Below are 19110 nucleotides of genomic sequence, written 5' to 3' on the forward strand. Positions count from 1 at the left end.
TTAATCTTCCCAGTGGTTATTCAAATACGGCAAGATTCATTATGTCTTTAATGCTAAGAAGTGATAAATATTGTCCATGAATTCAAGAATCAAAAAGATCTGCATCTAGACCAGAAGCCTCGGGTTCAAGTTCCAGCTATTGCAGAGGCAAATACAGAAGGGTCAGATACACAGGGACAGAATGCCTGTCTCTATTGTTTCTGCTTGAACTGAAGGTGGGCACTAAAGTTCTGATCTGAAGCAGATAGCAACCTGCAGAACACTTTAGGAGTCTTGTAGAGAGATTGATATTTCACAGTTTGCTCAACTCACTTAATCATGCAATCAAAGCATTTTCATTAATTTGCATAACTTATTATTTTTACTTAACATTTACTGATACAAACTTTAGTAATTTAGTATCATATTACTCTGCATAGCCTCACTTGAGGAGGGGGAGGTGATGGAGATGCAGGGCCCAGCTGTATGCACACTGTGGGTAGAGGGGAGAGAGAGCACCCTGGAATACCTAAATGGGGGGAGAACGGATGCAATACCCAGTAATACTTATATGTGGGGGAGAGGGGATGCAGCATATCTTCATAGAATCCCTACATTGTGGAAGCAGGCCATTTGGCCCAACAAGTCCACACCAACCCACCAAAGAGCATCCCATGCAAACCCAACCCCCTACCCTGTCCCTATTACCCTGCATTTCCCATGGCCAATCCACCTAACCTGCAGATCTCTGGCCTGAGGGAGGAAACCAAAGCACCCGGAGGAAACCCACACAGACACAGAGAGAATGTACAAACTCCAAACAGACAGTTACCCAAGGAACCCGGTTCCCTTGTGCTGTGAGGCAGCAGTGGTAACCACTGAGCTACCTTGCTGCCCCTTTTTTTAATGAAGATTCCCGGCAGCTGCCATGTTCATATAATCAGGATAGAATCCCTACAGTGTGGAAGCAGGCCATGCACCTTCATGGGGCTGAGGTGTGCGAGCTAGTGTCCAAGTTGCCTCCATGGTGGAGATTCCGAGACAAGATGCCCACAGCTGACAGAGAGACTCTAGATCGACACGCAGCTCCAGATGAACAACATCTCATTCAGCTTCAAATCTTCACCTCTTTAATCCTGGCACTTTTATAAGAACTTACAGTTCCTCAACATGGAGTGACATCTGTCACATACAACCTCTCTTACGTTATAGCAGTCGCAACACTTCAACAGTACTTCATTGTGCTGTGTTGTGCTTTTTGATATCCCGAGGTTATGAAAGATTTCAATTACTGTACTCACACAGTTTGATCAATAAACACTCGAACCAATGTGCTGGCAATCTGCCTGAGCGCATCAAGTAAAAATCCTGGTTGGTTTCATAAATCACAGACAATTAGACAAACTTCCATGAGGAACAATCACCTCTGGTACCCTGCTAGAATTCTGGAGCATTCCTTCCATTATATTTTCATCAGACTACTATGCTCTAAAACTGCTTAGCCACGTGTCTTTCTTAAAAAGTCAAGTTTCTTTTAACAAAGTAAAACTAGAAGATTAAATAAATGATCAAGGTTTGTATCCCCTGAGTATATTTGTTCAATGAAAAAACAGAGACTTGGTGAAAGATTGGTAAAAACAATGACTGCAGATGCTGGAAACCAGATTTTGGATTAGTGGTGATGGAAGAGCACAGCAGTTCAGGCAGCATCCGAGGAGCAGCGAAATCAGATGCCCAGGATTCAGTCAAGTAGTTAATTTATCACTCCCTGAGTAAAACAGTCAATCACAGGAGATTACCTCACTGCTTGATACAAAAGAACTGTTAAAATTGCTTTGTTCTGGCCCTGAAATGTCCATCAATTTCTCTTTTATTCTTCGTCACAGCACAGATTATTGTGTAAATACAGTTGGCGTTACTCTGAGAAATGTTTTCTTTGGTGTCACAGTCATACAGCTGTACAGCACAGAAACAGAACCTTCAATTCAACTTATCCATGCTGACCAGATATCCTAAATTAATCTGGTCCCATTTGCCAGCACTTGGCCCATATCTCTCTAAACCCTTCCTATTAAGGTAACCATCCAGTTGCCTTTTAAATGTTGTCATTGTACTAGCCTCCACCACTTCCTCTGGCAGCTCATTCCATACACACAACACATTCTGTGTGAAAAAGTTGCCTCTTAGTATCCCTTTCCTCTTTCTTCTCTCATCTATGCCCTCTAGTTTTAGACTCCCCTACCCTGGGGAAACGTCTTTGTCTATTCACTGTATCCATGCCCCTCATGATTGTTTAAACCTCTATAAGGTCACTCCTCAGCCTCCGACACTCCAGAAAAAAACAGCCCCCAGCCTGTTCAGCCTCCCCCTATAGCACAAACCCTCCAACCCTGGAAACACCCTTGTAAATCTTTTCTGAACCCTTTCAAGTTTCACAACATCCTTCCAATAGCATGGAGAGTAGAACTGAACACAATATTCCAAAAGTGGCCAAACCAATGTCCTGTACAGCTGCTACATGACCTCCCAATTTCTACACTCAATGCACTGACCAATAAAGGCAAGCATACCAAATGCCTTCTTCACTATCCTGTCTATCTGTGATTCCAATTCCAAGAAACTATGAACCTGCAGTTCCCCCTCCCACTCCCCCCCCCCACAGGACATACAAGTCCTGGGCCTCCTCCACCGCCAAATCCAAGCTACTCAATGACTGGAGGCAGAATTCCTCACCTTCTGCCCTGACACCCTTCAAAGACACGGCATCAATGTCAACTTCACAAGCTCCCCCACCCCGTCCCACCCCCATTCATCCCAGATCCAACCATCCAGCTCGGCACCACTCTTTTGACCTGTCCCACTTGTCCATCTTCCTTCCAACCTATCTGCTCCATCCTCCCCATGGACGTATCACCATCACCCCCACCTACATCCACCTATTGCCTTCCCAACTACCTTCCCCCCACCCCCACCCTCCTATTTATCTCTCAGCCCCCTTCCCCACCCACACACCCCCATCCCAACTCCACATTCCTGATGAAGGGCTTATGTCAAAACGTTGAATCTCCTGGCCCCCGGATGCTGCCTGACCTGCTGTGCTTTACCAGCTCTAGCTTTTTGACTCAGGTACCTATGTCCAACCCTGCACTTCGTTCCAGTTACCTACCACTCTAATCTGTGCTGACTTGCAATGTCCCCAAACTGCCGATTTCAAAATCCTCATTCCCTAATTTCAAATCCCACCATAGTTTCAATTCACTCTGCCCCTGTACCTCAATTTCTGGCTTTTGTGCACTTTAACCTTCCTTTATTTCAGCAACCATGAGTCACCTTGTTATATCTGCAAATTTCACTGTAAATACCTCCTGATTAACATTTACTCTCTGCCTTACTAAGCTCAGTGTCAAGACCCATCTTTTCAAGCAACTTTGTATTCATTCCGATGAATGCTTACACCGATCAAAGCACCTTTTCTCCTCAGTCTCTACTCACTCTACCCAGCTTGTGGAGAGGTCTCCCTTGCAACAAGAATGGGCCCTTTGCCTCATGAGACAGAAGGATGTAATTTCTAGCCTCACCAGAGACACAATCTTGTCTCCAGTGCAGCACCGTCAGAGTTGCCAAATTTCAGGTCAGCAAGGTCCATCATCCCCTCAGGTGGAAGGGAAAGAAGGTCATGGCTATTCTTGCCAGTGTCCTGACCAATCATTCATCTCACCATTTATCTCATTACTGCTTGCATTCCCTTTCTGACATGTCCAATCTTGGATTCCTCCATTGCCACAATGAACCACACCACAAATTGGAGGAACAACACCTCATCTTCTGCCTGGGCAGCCTACAGCCCAGAGGATTCAACGTTGAATTCACCAATTTCAAATAACCACCCTTCCCATCCCCTGACTCCTTTCTCAGCCCCTCCCCCTCCCTTCCACTGCTCCCTGCCACCAACAGGATTCATTCCTCCCATTGACCAACCAGGCCGTACTCTCTACCTGTCTTCACATATCCCCACTTCACCACCCTGCCCCCTCACCTTTATATGCAGTTCCTGTACACCCACCCTCAGTCCAGAAGAATGGTTACACCCGAAACATCGACCTCTGCACATCCTGATACTGCCTGCCTTGCTGTCTTCCCCCAGCCTCCTGGTGCTGCCTGGCTTGCTGTCTTCCCCCAGCCTCCTGGTGCTGCCTGGCTTGCTGTATTCTCCCAGCCTCCTGATGCTGCCTGCCTTGCTGTGTTCTCCCAGTTAAAAGCAATGACTGCAAATGCTGGAAACCAGATTCTGGATTAGTGGCGCTGGAAAAGCACAGCAGTTCAGGCAGTATCTGAGGAGCAGTAAAATTGACGTTTCGGGCAAAAGCCCTTCATCAGGAATACAGGCAGAGAGCCTGAAGGGTGGAGAGATAAATGAGAGGAGGGTGGGGGTGGGGAGAAAGTAGCATAGAGTACAATAGATGAGCGGGGGAGGGGATAAAGGTGATAGGTCAGGGAGGAGGGTGGAACGGATATGTGGAAAAGAAGATAGGCAGGTAGGACAAGTCATGGGGACAGTGCTGAGCTGGAAGTTTGGAACTAGGGTGAGGTGGGGGAAGGGGAAATGAGGAAACTGTTGAAGTCCACATTGATGCCCTGGGGTTGAAGTGTTCCAAGGCAGAAGATGAGGCGTTCTTCCTCCAGGCGTCTGGTGGTGAGGGAGCGGCGGTGAAGGAGGCCCAGGACCTCCATGTCCTCCGCAGAGTGGGAGGGGGAGTTGAAATGTTGGGCCACGGGGCGGTTTGGTTGTTTGGTGCGGGTGTCACGGAGATGTTCCCTAAAGCGCTCTGCTAGGAGGCGTCCAGTCTCCCCAATGTAGAGGAGACCGCATCGGGAGCAACGGGTACAATAAATGATATTAGTGGATGTGCAGGTAAAAGTTTGATGGATATGGAAGGCTCCTTTAGGGCCTTGGATGGAGGTGAGGGAGGAGGTGTGGGCGCAGGTTTTGCAATTCCTGCGGTGGCAGGGGAAGGTGCCAAGATGGGAGGATGGGTTGTAGGAGGGGCATGGACCTGACCAGGTAGTCACGGAGGGAACGGTCTTTGCGGAAGGCGGAAAGGGGTGGGGAGGGAAATATATCCCTCTTGGTGGGGTTCATTTGGAGGTGGCAGAAATGTTGGCAGATGATTTGGTTTATATGAACATTGGTAGGGTGGAAGGTGAGCACCAGGGACGTTCTGTCCTTGTTACGGTTGGAGGGGTGGGGTCTGAGGGCGGAGGTGCGGGATGTGGACGAGATGCATTGGAGGGCATCTTTAACCACATGGGAAGGGAAATTGCGGTCTCTAAAGAAGGAGGCCATCTGGTGTGTTCTGTGAGCCTTCTGATGCTGCCTGCCTTGCTATGTTCTCCCAGCCCCCCGCTGCTGCCTGCCTTGCTGTGTTCTCCCAGCCCCCTGATGCTGCCTGCCTTACTATGTTCTCCCAGCCCCCTGATACTGCCTGCCTTAATATGTTCTCCCAGCCTCCTGGTGCTGCCTGCCTTGCTGTGTTCTCCCAGCCCCCTGATGCTGCCTGGCTTGCTGTTTTTCACAGCCTCCTGACTGTCTACTGTAGGATCTTGCTGTCCATTAACTAGGTGTTAGTTTCTAAGATTGTAATTGTGACTGGATATCGGAAATACCTATTTTGTTGTGACGTGCTTTGTAATATTCTGAGGTTGTGAGTGATGCCAAACTAATACATTGACAACTGTACATGTGTGTGTGTGCATGTATCTGGGTGTATTTGTGAAATACACACATGACACTGATAAAGCTGTTGGGAAGGTAACAGGATACACTGCTTATTTGTACCAAAATAAAATAATACAACCATATCCATGGAGAACCTCTGACCAGCTGCAGTCAAGTAATGATTAGTGCCAGTGATAACAGATATTCAGATTTGTGTGCAATCCTTCATCAAGTGAGTACTGGTTTCATCCACGATTGACATTCTAACCCTGAACAAGATGGGGCTGAGTTGGGCTAACAATCCACATGTAAACTGCATGGTCATCCATCATAGCCTCTGACTGAAGTCTGCAGAATGAGGACTAGTAAATTTTTCTGTTATTACAATCTAGAGCAGCAATTGTTAATTAAAGTACAGAAATAATTTTGTAGGTTGTCAAATTACAAATGCATGCCAATGCAAATACCTTGTTAAATTGATTAATGCCGATGACATTTAAAGACACTGCTTATGCTTCTCAAAGATTCTTATGTCCCACCAGTGGGAAAAACATATTTGCTGTTCCAAGACTGCTTTAATTTCACTGTTCAGACAGGCAGTATTTTAATTTTTATAATCCACTGAGAACAATGGATTCTATACCTTAGCTTTTCTCGCTTTCAAATATTTTCTTTTTTCCCCAAACAGAATTTCAACACAACAGGAGGCCATTTAGCCCATTATGGTTGCACTGGATAATAAAGATCTGACAATACTACTCCTGTTTTCCAGCTCTTGGCCTATAGCCTTGGAAGGTGATACACCACAAGTGAATATCCAAATATTGCTTAAATGTTCCAAGAATTTCTGACTTAGCCACCATTTTAGGCAGTGAGTTCTAAACTTCCACCATTATCTGGGTTAGAAACTTTCTCTTCAACACCTTCACAGCCATCTACTTCTTAAATTAAGTCTATGCCCCCTAGTTATTGACCTCTCAATTATTGGAAAATGTGCCGTCCTATCCGTCCTATAAATGTCCCTCTACCGGGTCCCCTCTCTACCTTCACTGCTCCAAGGAAAACACCCCAGCCTATCCAATCCTTCCTCATAGTTGAGTCCCTCTCATCCAAGTAGCATCCTGGTAAATCTCCTCTGTACCCTCTCTAATGCAATCACAACTTCCCTATAACGTGATGACCAGAATTGCAGACAGTACTTCAGTTGTGGTCTAACTGCAGCTTTATGAGCTTTGGCTGCAGGAAGGTAGGTGTCAGTGTGTGTGTTATTTACAAAGCTTGGTGTTTATATTTTCATGTTCCAAACTAAACATTTTGACCAGTTTAGCATCGCTATTGAATAAAGTTTTGTTTGATAATAAATCAATAATATTGTTATTTCTTGAAGATGCCTGGTTGATGGATGCTTTCATTTCATATCATACAGAAAGACTACAATAGGCAAATCAAGAATTGGGTAAAACTTTATTTTGTACCCACAATGTAGTGGGACCAGAGAAAGACCAGAGAACTTCTCCCATTACCCAGTTGGAAACCAGGAAGGAAACAAGCCTCCTGGAGCAAAGAATAATTCTTGACTGGTTCCAGGAGGATGACATGTCCACTTAGGGACAATATAACATATAAATGTAATGGGAGATTTGTGGACATGTGAAAAATTAAATGGTGATCTCTCTTCTGTACATTAAAGTATAAGTTGCCTATGAAAAGAAAATAGTGTCTAGTGAATAGTATTTTTAATTAATCTGTTACAGAAAACATTTTAAAACTTGAAATTTTGATGTGTAATCCTTTCAGTTGTTAACGTTCAAATTTCTAATAAAAATGATCAGATGCTACGGAGATCATAACAGCTCGCACATCAATTATTAGTAGGTCATGAGATTAAAGTAGCAATGGTGATATCTGCTTTGAATACCTTTGAGCTCCACTTGCAGCATTTGATCTCAACTGAAGTGGAACTAAACATTGCCAACTCTCACTCTCCGTCCTTATATTCACATATAACAACGTTGACTTTGATCACTGACATTTATGCAATTGAGACAGGTCAATAGAGGAAAGAAAAGGTCATTCAAATGGAGGAAGAAACGTTTTATTTTGCATTGGGATTTATAACCCTGGAGAGAATTATTTGGCCTTCATGCTTTTTTCCCTTTTTCTCAGCTGTTCTTGAAGGCGATGATTTGTGCAGCAGCAACTTTCACTCAGTAGGGACTGGCTCATTATTCACATGTGACTTTTGACAGGGAGCATCAGCAGATTGCTTGATTATTGGAGCCAACGTACTATCTACAAATTGCTCCAACCTGATGTCCACGTGCTTACTTCGTAATAACAACCTATAAGCAGTAGTTATGGGCTGGAACTCCAGCTGATTTTCTTCCAGAAATCTTGCTACTGAATACAATATCACTACCTGGCTTAGGCTGACTAAATCAATACAGAGCAGGGATCCAACACCTCCTCAGTCTTTACAACTGAGCTAAAGAAGCTACACACTAAATAATTCCTTATAATTCCTATCACACGGTGAAGTAAGGAACATCTGGGTATTTTAAAAGTACTGAAGCAATTCTAGATTGAGTAGAAATGAGGAGAGAATTGATTTTGTGCTGGGAAAAAATATTAAACTTTCTGCCTGTAGCGGAATTTAGATTAATAAGACAATATCCTTTCTTACTACATCCTTGTGCTTGTATGTCATTTCTCTGTTAAACCTCTTATGACAAAATGTAATTACTCAAATTTAAATGTGATGTAATGGTACATTGCAGGCACTGGTTGCAATTCCATAATTCAACTGCTGTACATGTCTATTCTGACTCTACAGATTTTATTATAAGCTAAGAAATAATATGTTGTGTATAACTAAATGATAAAAGATATTTATCAGGAACTGTGTATAATGCTTCATCAAAATTCAAATCAGGAGCTGAAAATTATGAATTTTGTGACAGTTTTAATTAAAAAAGTAAGTAATGGAAATAATTATTTTCTGTTTCTATTTCTATATTAAATGTTGGATAGTATAACTGGCTGAATACCTCAGTAATCCAGCTTTTCATCTTCCTTCACTTGCATGAGCTTGGTTCAGTTGCTAGGTAAAAACAATGACTGCAGATGCTGGAAACCAGATTCTGGATTAGTGGTGCTGGAAGTGCACAGCAGTTCAGGCAGCAGTAAAATCGACGTTTCGGGCAAAAGCCCTTCATCAGGAATAAAGACAGAGAGCCTGAAGCGTGGAGAGATAAGCTAGAGGAGGGCTCCACACTTATCTCTCCACGCTTCAGGCTCTCTGCCTTTATTCCTGATGAAGGTCTTTTGCCCGAAACGTCAATTTTACTGCTCCTCGGATGCTGCCTGAACTGCTATGCTCTTCCAGCACCACTAATCCAGAATCTGGTTCAGTTGCTACCAACCCTAAACAGGACCATTTTTGTGGTGGTTCCTGCAGTTTGGAGGATGCATCATGATCAAATAACAGTGTCTCCAGGGGCTACTGTGTTTGGGTCAGGGGTGGGGAAAACCTGGGAGCCTTGGGGAGTAGCAGCTCCTGGGCCGATGGTTTCAGTCCCTGTTCCTGGTCATGAGGTCATGGGTAGCAATAGACCTTCTTGCTTTCTAAAAACAGTGCCTCTTCTGTAGATATTCAATGGTGGTGTATTATCTACCATTAATCATTAGATAGGCCTAAGACAAAGCGAAGACAAATGAGGATTGGTGACAGGGAACTAGCTCAAACAATCTTAAGTACTGTACACGGAAAGAGGTGCCAGATATTGCAAAGTGTCAGCATTGGTCACTGAGGAGATGTCATAGAAAATATAATTGTTGGAACCACTTGGATATCACTGCTTTTAATGTCACTTATTCTGAAGCATAAGTCAAAGTTTTGGATCTCTTGATCTGTTTTGATTCTACTTACTTCAGACTGTAGAACTCAGGCAAGTATAGCTCTGCAATCCTGGCTGCTAATTGGGTTCATTAGAATCCATCAGAAAATGGGGAGGAACAGAACATGTTGCTGAACTATATCTGATACTTTCAGCTCCTCCTGTCGCTAAAGGGAAATATTACACTCCTGTACCTGAAATGGAATATTTTCAATTAAATATTAGCAATTTTTGAATCACTATGCAATCACTTGTGTTACCTAAAGAAAATGAATGAGCCTCAAAACTATGCAAGACGAGAATTTTTCTTTCTCTCTGTCTGAAACAGGGACATCAATCACACTTACCTCCAAGTAGAAAATATGAACCAGTGAACAGCAGCATGTATAGACCATGTGCCAAAGAGCTGACCAGCCCACAGATACCTCCAAGCACCAGGAGAACCAGACTTAGAGGGAGCAAAATGACAAACACTTTCTGCATAACTGAAAAGAGAAACATGATTGTAAGCTGCCAGTTAGTGGCTCAGTTCAGAAATATTTTAAAAACTCAGTAAACTTCAGACAAGAGACAAGGTACCAAAAGTCTCACCAAAAGTGGAACTATAAATACAGTTCATAAATCTGACAAAATAATGAAGACACAAATTTTACTGATGGACTCCAGCGCTCTGTGTCTGAGATACATTTGAATTATGTACTGTGCCTTATTTCCTGGGTGTTCCAACTTGTCATCTAATATTATAGGTTTCTCAAAGAGCTCTTGGGAAGGAACATATTTGCTTTAAAAATCATTTAAGTTGAAAAAAATCTGGAAATTAATTTTAAAAGGTCTCCTCAATCATATGAGTTCACGTTTGCTACAGTGGGCTGTTTCAAATCTGACTGAACTATGCTCTAGTCTGAAATCAGAACAGGGAGACTTTTAGAATGCAATAACCCTGAGCTGTGCAATGGATCCTTCTGAGGTGAATAACAGTGTTTGCTGCCTTAACAGACATCCAAGTGCTAGCCATTTGATGTCTTAGCTACAACATTTGAAAGGCTGGTTGCCACAGCTAAAAGATAATGTTTTGGTTTAGCTCAAAATGTTTTAATCATCCAACTTAGTCAGCAAGTTGTTGCATCAGTCTGGAGCAGACATGTTTTCGAGATGAAACTATAAACTTACAGCTATCTTCGGGGACAGGTATCCTAGAAGGTGACTTTGACAAACTGCACCCAGAGGGGAGGTGCGACCAAGGGACAAAGGTAAACAGAAACCAAATACTGGTCTGTTGAAGGAAAATCATGCTGAAAGCACAGAAAGGCTGAGGAATGAGAAACCTTCTCTCCCTCCCAAATTCTGAGGGACCTGCCTGTACAGGAAAACACCAAAGATTCAACTATAGAAACCAAGACATCTGCTGGGTCAGATTTCAATATTGACCTCTTTGCTTCACCAACAAAGATCTGAAAACAACAGGCCCCTTCTTATATTCTTTCTACGTATCTCTGATTGTTTTAATGTGGGTGTCTATAATTTCTTGTCAATAATTTAATCTCTTCATCCCTAAAGAACGTTCAGTAACAACTTGTAACAAAATAACCTTTAATCTATTTGCAAGAAAGCCTGACTTTGACTTGAACCATTACAGCTTAAAAGAAGCCAACAAGTGCTGTATTAACCTACAGCTCATTGATCACATTGTGGTCATGTCTGGTGATCACGACATTGGTTGACTTTCTTTATCAGATGACTCAGGATGGCGTGAGATTGTCCCAAACTAGGTAGAGAAGAGGATTGTAACTAAACAGCATGATTGAATTAAATATCTTTAAGACATGTGGCAGATAATTTTGAAGTTTTGTGAAATCAAGACTGAATCTACAAAGAACACACTTAGACATGTTCCTGGAGACTGACAATTGGCTTGTGAATATCAAATAATATTTTTTAAGAGAAAATATGATATACTTTGAAGTTTTCAATGAAAAGTACAGAATCAGCACAAAACAAGTCGATGAAAAAGCAAGAATTACTCTAGAAATCAAAACTGAATTTTGGTTTTGTGCATATATGCTTATCCAATAATGATGTGCACACTCATCTGCATATATAGATATAACGTTGCTTCCTGATTCTGAGCTAAACTATTTCTATGAAGTTTGACAGTAACTTGCAATACACTATCAGAGTTTCAACTTGTTGGAAAATAGGAAAGTATTCAAACTGAAGTTGAATTTGCCAAATTGTTGTTCCTAACTGTACTTCTGGAGCATGTTAGCTAATGGAGATCAGACAATGGAGGAGAATTAAGAACATTTGCCCTGGACATGATTAAATTGCTGTAAACAGGCTAATGCTTGTATTAAAATAAAAAGAAAAAGAATTTGGTTCAAACAGGCTAAGCAAAATTAGTACTGACCATAATTTCTGCCCTCATAATTCTAAACAAAGAGAATGCTGGAAATGAAAAAGTGGATTTAAGAGTTTAAGAAAGGGGGAAGAGTAACTTAACATTTTAAGTAGACATTCCATCAGTGACATCATTGTAAAACCAATTGAAATTAATAGCTTAGTGGATAAGGTGTTATTGATAACAAGCCAGATGGAAGCCCTGGGGTGTGCAAGACTGATCTGTGTCTCATTATCACATTCCAGAACATACAAGTAAGAAAATTAATTGCAGTAATGCTGAGCTTTTCTCCAATCAAGCTTTCAGTTGTAGTTTAGAAACTGCTTTTGTCAACGATAATGCAGGAAGAATTTTACATGTCACAAAGTCCTGACATCAGCTGAGTCAATATTCTGGAATGCAGCTTCTCCATAATTTGCTTTTAATGGCTGTTTATTGACAGACTCAAAAGAATTAGAAAACCGGCAGGAGGGAGCCTTTTATGAAGGTGACTCTGACCTGGTACCATTTTCAAAACTGAATACTTGAGTGGCTTGAAGAATTGCAATTAGGAAACAGAATATTAGCTACCCCTTAAGAAGCAGAGTCAAAGAAAAAAGTTCCAGGGGAAATTACTCCCCACTAAGTGTCCTTGAACTGACATGTAGCATGGAACAGACTTTTCTACCTTTGATTTGGAAAATGATTATTGTAATTGTCAGTAACAATCATGTTCTGGACATAAATTGGTCTCATAATTTCGTACCTGAGTTTGGAACATCTAAGTTTTATCATTTGAGATCAAAGAATAAGTTTACATACAAATTGATATGTGGAACCATTGCAAAACAATTCTTTTTATAAAATTTAACTATTGAATCTCAATGATAGATTTCACATATCTGTGATATCACCTTTGTGCACTCATTTTAATTGTACACCAACGCCATTTGTGTTTTTAATGACAACTTAATGTTATTTCAATGTCTAGTCTTTTTTCACAAGAACAAACAGTATCAATATGATGCGATCATCACTCTTAAAGTGTGTAAATATTTGAATTTAAATGATGTGGTAACCAATTTAACAGGCATTAAATGGTTTTAGTTACTGCAGCAATGAGGTCTAAGGGAATAGCCTGTTCTGTTTACCTATTGATTTTACACTCACAGTGAGAAACATGGAGCCAGGTATTCAACAATCATTGCGCTACGAAACTGTTTGTATAGTCAGTAGCTTCAAACACCTTTAAGAGTGTCTATGAATTGAGTGTCTATGAGTGTCCCTAAGTCACAGGTTCTCCTGCAGGGCATTTGTTCTGATTCCAACCTAAATGGAAAGATTGTTCGATAACAGCTCTTAGACGTCTGTCTGATCTTCAAATGTGTGTAATTGTTAAAGGTTAAAGAGCTGATCAAATACATAGACAGAAATGTGGCAACATTTGCTTGGAATAAGATGGATGTGTATGAGCAATAATTGCAGCTTGGGAGAAATATTACAGTTGCCTGATGATTAATATATTAGAGTTTGTCTCCCAGGTTTCTTGACATGTTAAGAAATTAATATTATAACAATCAGCTGCTTTGATTTTGACCTAATGAGCAGCGTAAATATAGGATCAATAGAAACAGGAGTCAGTCACATGACTCAGGCAGCCTTTCAATGAGATAATGGTAAATCTGTGTCCCCAGTTCCATCCAACAGCTTGGCTGCATATCCTGAATACTTTGGCTAGCAAACAATGATCAATTCCTGATACAAAATTATTTAGAAAGTTACCACCCACTGCTTTTATGGGTCACAGCTCCAGACTCCTACTAAACGAACAGAGAATGGGCCTTTCCTGCTGAATGGTGGGGCTTGGATTTAAAAGTCTGCCTTTTTTAGTGAACACACCGCTCCCTTCCACCCTCCACACCTTCTACGCTGCCAGGGATATAACTATGTTAGCCGGTTATGGTAATGTTTAAAATTAAATCAACATGATGCAGGAGCTTATTGGTAATGTTGACATAAAGGAGGAGATTTTAACTCTCAGGCAGCTAGCCAACTCTGTGACTATCTTAAGAGCCAGGCCTTATGACCAGGTCATTGGCAGACCAGCTGTGAGTTTGGTACAATACCAGACAAAGCCAGCAAACAAAAAATTAGCTCAAAGCTAAGATATGATGGTAGGGATGGTAGCCTGGGTTAACAGTAACCCACGTTGTTCTTACAGTGTCTACAGCAGCATGATTCCCTTCATAGACTATCAAGAACAATTTAAAGTTTACAATTCCATGTGTCTCTTTCCTTTTTCTAACCAATTAAGAACAACTGGAGTCTACTTGATTCACTCTCTACCCTGTTGTCCACCAAGATTTTATTGTGCCCTGTACATCAGAGTAATATTGAAACACAAAAGATACCTGCAAGATCTCTTCCTGAACTTCCTTCATCTTTTGTTCTGTCGCTATCCCCATTTCCCCACATGACCCAAAAAATCTGTACCTCTTTCAGTCTTCACCTATTTCCCTTTCCCACACCTTGTTTTTGCCACAAATTGTTGACCTCACAACCTCCCACTTTCTACATCTTATCCTTCCATAGCTATCCCCTCACTACTTTCATTCCTAAGTGGTTTCTATTCTGTCACATCTGCTGGTAATCTTTTCCACAAATTCACCATCCTTTTACCAATAAACATCTCTTCAGTTTATCATTCACATCAATGATACTGAAATATACAAAGGAAATGCTGACACTTACAAAAGAAAAACAGGGGCTCACACATGAAAAACTAACATTTATACAGAAAATGCTGGGACTTGCACAGGAGCTACTGTGACTCACATATAATAACTCTGACTTACACAGTAAGTGACGTTGTGATTCAGGTACACTCTCATTCTCTTCCCCAAAAGGGTCTATTAAAGCAATGCAAGCATTTTTACCTGAAAATGAAAAAAAAGTGAGACAAATATTTTATCCGTAAGACCCTAAATATACCTCAATTATTTGTAGTAAATAACTTTTAGTATTCATAAGACCATAAGACCATAAGACATAGGAGTGGAAGTAAGGCCATTCGGCCCATCGAGTCCACTCCGCCATTCAATCAGCTCCACTTACCAGCGTTCTCCCCATAGCCCTTAATTCCTCTAGACAACAAGAATCTATCAATCTCGGCCTTGAAGACATTTAGCGTCCCGGCTTCCACTGCACTCCGTGGCAATGAATTCCACAGGCCCACCACTCTCAGGCTGAAGAAATGTCTCCGCATTTCTGTTCTGAAATGACCCCCTCTAATTCTAAGGCTGTGTCCACGGGTCCTAGTCTCCTCGTCTAACGGAAACAATTTCCTAGCATCCACCTTTTCCAAGCCATGTATTATTTTGTACGTCTCTATTAAGTCTCCCCTTAATCTTCTAAACTCCAACGAATACAATCCCAGTATCCTCAGCCGTTCCTCATATGCTAGACCTGTCATTCCAGGGATCATCTCTGTGAATCTCTGCTGGACACGCTCCAGTGCCAGTATGTCCTTCCTGAGGTGTGGGGACCAAAACTGGACACAGTACTGCAAATGGGGCCTAACCAGAGCTTTATAAAGTCTTAGTAGTACATCTCTGCTTTTATATTCCAACCCTGGATACCCAGCTTTAATTTTATAATGTTTATGCTGTAAAAGAATGGAATAATAATATAAGGGGTTCAAGGTTTGTGAGAAGATTTGTAGCTCGGGTGCTCGTTGTTGTGGTTCTGTTCGCTGAGCTGGGAATTTGTGTTGCAGACATTTCGTCCCCTGTCTAAGTGACATGCTCAGTGCTTGGGAGCCTCCTGTGAAGCACTTCTGTGATGTTTCCTCCGGCATTTGAAGTGGTTTGAATCTGCCGCTTCCAGTTGTCAGTTCCAGCTGTCCGCTGCAGTGGTCGGTATATTGGGTCCAGGTCGATGTGCTTGTTGATTGAACACACACAAAAGAAGTTGCATCAAGACTCTGTTCAAAAGGGCCACAACACACTGCAGCACACTAGAACTGCAAAAAGAGGAAGAACAACACCTCTACAATGTATTCACCAAAAACAGATACCCCCACAATTTCATCAACAGATGCCTAAGGGAAAGACAGCGGAATGAGGACATGCCGCAACCCAAAGGACTAGCCACACTACCATACATCAAGAGCATTTCTGAACTGACAGCCAGACTACTACGACCACTAGGACTCATAACAGCACACAAACCAACAGCCACTCTCAGACAACATCTCACCAGGACAAAGGACCCGATACCCAGCATGAGCAAAACCAATGTAGTGTACAAAATCCCATGCAAGGACTGCACAAAACACTACATAGGACAAACAGGAAGACGGCTAACGATCCGTATCCATGAACACCAATGAGCCATGAAATGACACGACCAGCTATCCTTAGTAGCCACACACAGATGACAAGCAACATGAATTCGACTGGGACAACACTACTATTATAGGACAAGCCAAACAGAGATCAGCCAGGGAATTCCTAGAGGCATGGCACTCATCCCCAGATTCAATCAACAAGCACATCGACCTGGACCCAATATACCGACCACTGCAGCGGACAGCTGGAACTGACAACTGGAAGCGGCAGATTCAAACCACTACAAATGCCAGAGGAAAGATCACAGAAGCGCTTCACAGGAGGCCCCCAAGCACTGAGGATGTCACCTAGACAGGGGACGAAATGTCTGCAACACAAATTCCCAGCTCGGCAAACAGAATCACAACAATATAAGGGGTGATTGACAGGCATCCTGATTTAACAAAACTAATTCTCAAGGTATCAAATTACAAAAGCTCTGCTCTTCTATAGGATTGTCAGCCATTTATATATTTGACAGCTTTGAATGGTAGATGGCAAATAACATATGTTTTACAAGTGCAAGGCAAGACCCTCTTGAACAAGAGTCTCACCATGACCTCCAAGGTATTCAATGGTTTCATCATTGCTAAATGACTTACCATAAGAACCCTGAAAATTGCCATTAACCAGCAGTTGGAGTAGCTCTTGTAATTGCAGAGACTGGATATTCTGCATCAAGAGGTCACCTCTCAACTCCATAAAGTCTCTAAAACATGTGTGTGGCATGAGTCAGGATGAAATACTCTCTACTTGTCTGATTACCAATGCCCAAGAAACTCAATAACATCCAGGACAAAGCAATGCATTCGATTCGTATCCTATCCAACAATTTAAGGATTGTTACAATTTTTTTTAATGATAGTTATGTTTTAAACTTTTAATTCAAGATTAAATGGAGTAGTGAAGAGGGAAACCACATACTAGTTCTTCCTGGCAACAAACCCATGTGACCTGGTTGCCATGGGTACAGCGTCCTGGAAAAGCCTCATTGAAAGCAAGCTGCAAATTTCCATCAAATAGACATAAAGGAAAAAGCAGCTCGCCCTGCTGCTGCCACACTTACTGACTCAGAAACCTGAGACTATGAAAAAGACAGTGAGAGAGGGAGTACCAGAAACAAAGGAAGGATGAAAGGATTATTAACTGTTAGCTCCTAGAAAGTATGTTGGTGGGAGCTCATTCTCTGATCAAAGAGATGGGACTTGTTAGAGTGCGTCGTGCTGATTGAATTTGGTTCAGCAATTCTCAGAAAACTGAAAGAAATGAGATTTGACAAATATCAAAAGTACAAATCAGCAAAACGTGGAGAAGCGAGCCTATTGTGGAATTAACTTGGGACTGACTCACATAGTTCAGCAGAGTATAAGAAGTAATGCATAAACACACATGGGATTTTCTGTTGTGACAATACAATGGTCATAAGATGTGGGTTTTGTCCTGGGATTTTTGTTTTAAAAGAGAGGTTGTGAGACATAGGCACCGATCTGTCTCCTCCAAGCCAATGAAGTAAACAACTTGTGAGGCCTTCGGCTTTTTTTAAAGTCTGAACAATAGAAGCAGCATGAAAGGGTGGAGTCAGACTTCCACAGAATCAGGTTTTAGTTTAGCTTTCAGCAGTTGTTGGGGTTTTGAAGCTGGTCATGGAAGCTGTCACATTTCTCTCTCCGTTCCAGCTAAAAGCCTGTGTTTTCTTTCTGCTGCCAGAATCACATGTGGGACAATCTGTTTCACTGACGCTGCCTTTGCTAAAGATGTGTTTATGGGATGTTACTATATTGGAAGCATTGATTTTAGTAGTTAAATAATTATTCTGTTATGTTTTCCAGTAGAGTTAATGTTATACTAAATTCTTCTGTCTGTATTTTAACTGAGGGTAGTAATAAAGTATGTTTTGCTTAAAGGCAAGTCATGTGATGAATTGAATTATGTCTGGAACATAGCACCTTACAGTTGCCTCTAAATAAGATAAAAGTTAGGGTCTAAGCTATCTCCTTGATATATTTTTGGTCTGGTACATAACACAGTTATGTTAGGAAGTAAAAGCAGATTTTTTTTATAGCTTAGTGTATTTTTTGACAATTAATTAATGTTTAGTCAATTTTGATTATAGGTCCAAAAACAAATTGCTGGAGAAGCTCAGCAGGTTTGCAACATCTGTGAAGAGAAATCAGAGTTAATGTTTTGGGTCCGGTGATCCTTTCTCAGAACTGGTTTTAGGTTTGTCTGTTCGTAAAAACCTTACAACATAAAATCTTATTGTGTGAGCTTTTGCATTATTCACCAGGAGTTCACACCTTTCTTTTAAGGAACATTGACTCCTTCTATCATCAGTGGCAACAATCTGTAGTCATTTACAACATCTACTGCAGCAAGTAACCTCAGAGTTTGTTGACCTTCCAAACATGTGGCCTCTCCCACCTAGAAGGAAACAGGTTGCAGATATATCGAAACAAGGCCACCTCCAACCCACAACCTATCCTCATTTGAGCAAAGTTAAAAATCACACACCAGGTTATAGTCCAACAGGGGGCTAACACCTTCAACATATTGTCTAGCTAACACCAATTGTTACAGTTAAACTGAGAATGCAACTTTTAAAAAACTTTTGTCATTTTCACATGAAAGAAGTGAAACTATCATGTATTCGAACAGATGAAAGACTCAACAGACAATCAAGGTATTTTTCAATGTATACTTTCAGTTACAATCACACTGTAAACTTTTGCTATAAATTCTGTGCCTTACAATTGT

General features: G+C 41.6%; 1 protein-coding gene across 2 annotated transcripts in view; it reads right to left on the reverse strand.

The window, feature by feature from the left end:
* Positions 1-19110, reverse strand: part of tmem235b (transmembrane protein 235b) — a 53944-nt gene that overhangs the window by 14295 nt on the left and 20539 nt on the right. Inside the window, exons 2-3 of one of the 2 annotated variants that reach the window (XM_072558726.1) lie at positions 14824-14904; positions 9939-10076 (exon numbers count right to left, since the gene is read on the reverse strand). In XM_072558726.1, coding sequence (XP_072414827.1) covers positions 9939-10076; positions 14824-14904 — 219 coding nt within the window. The remainder of the gene's footprint in view (positions 1-9938; positions 10077-14823; positions 14905-19110) is intronic. The other variant, XM_072558728.1, reaches the window with a different exon arrangement.

This window comes from Chiloscyllium punctatum, chromosome 39 (genome assembly GCF_047496795.1).
Source record: "Chiloscyllium punctatum isolate Juve2018m chromosome 39, sChiPun1.3, whole genome shotgun sequence".
In the NCBI taxonomy this organism is placed as follows: domain Eukaryota; kingdom Metazoa; phylum Chordata; class Chondrichthyes; order Orectolobiformes; family Hemiscylliidae; genus Chiloscyllium; species Chiloscyllium punctatum.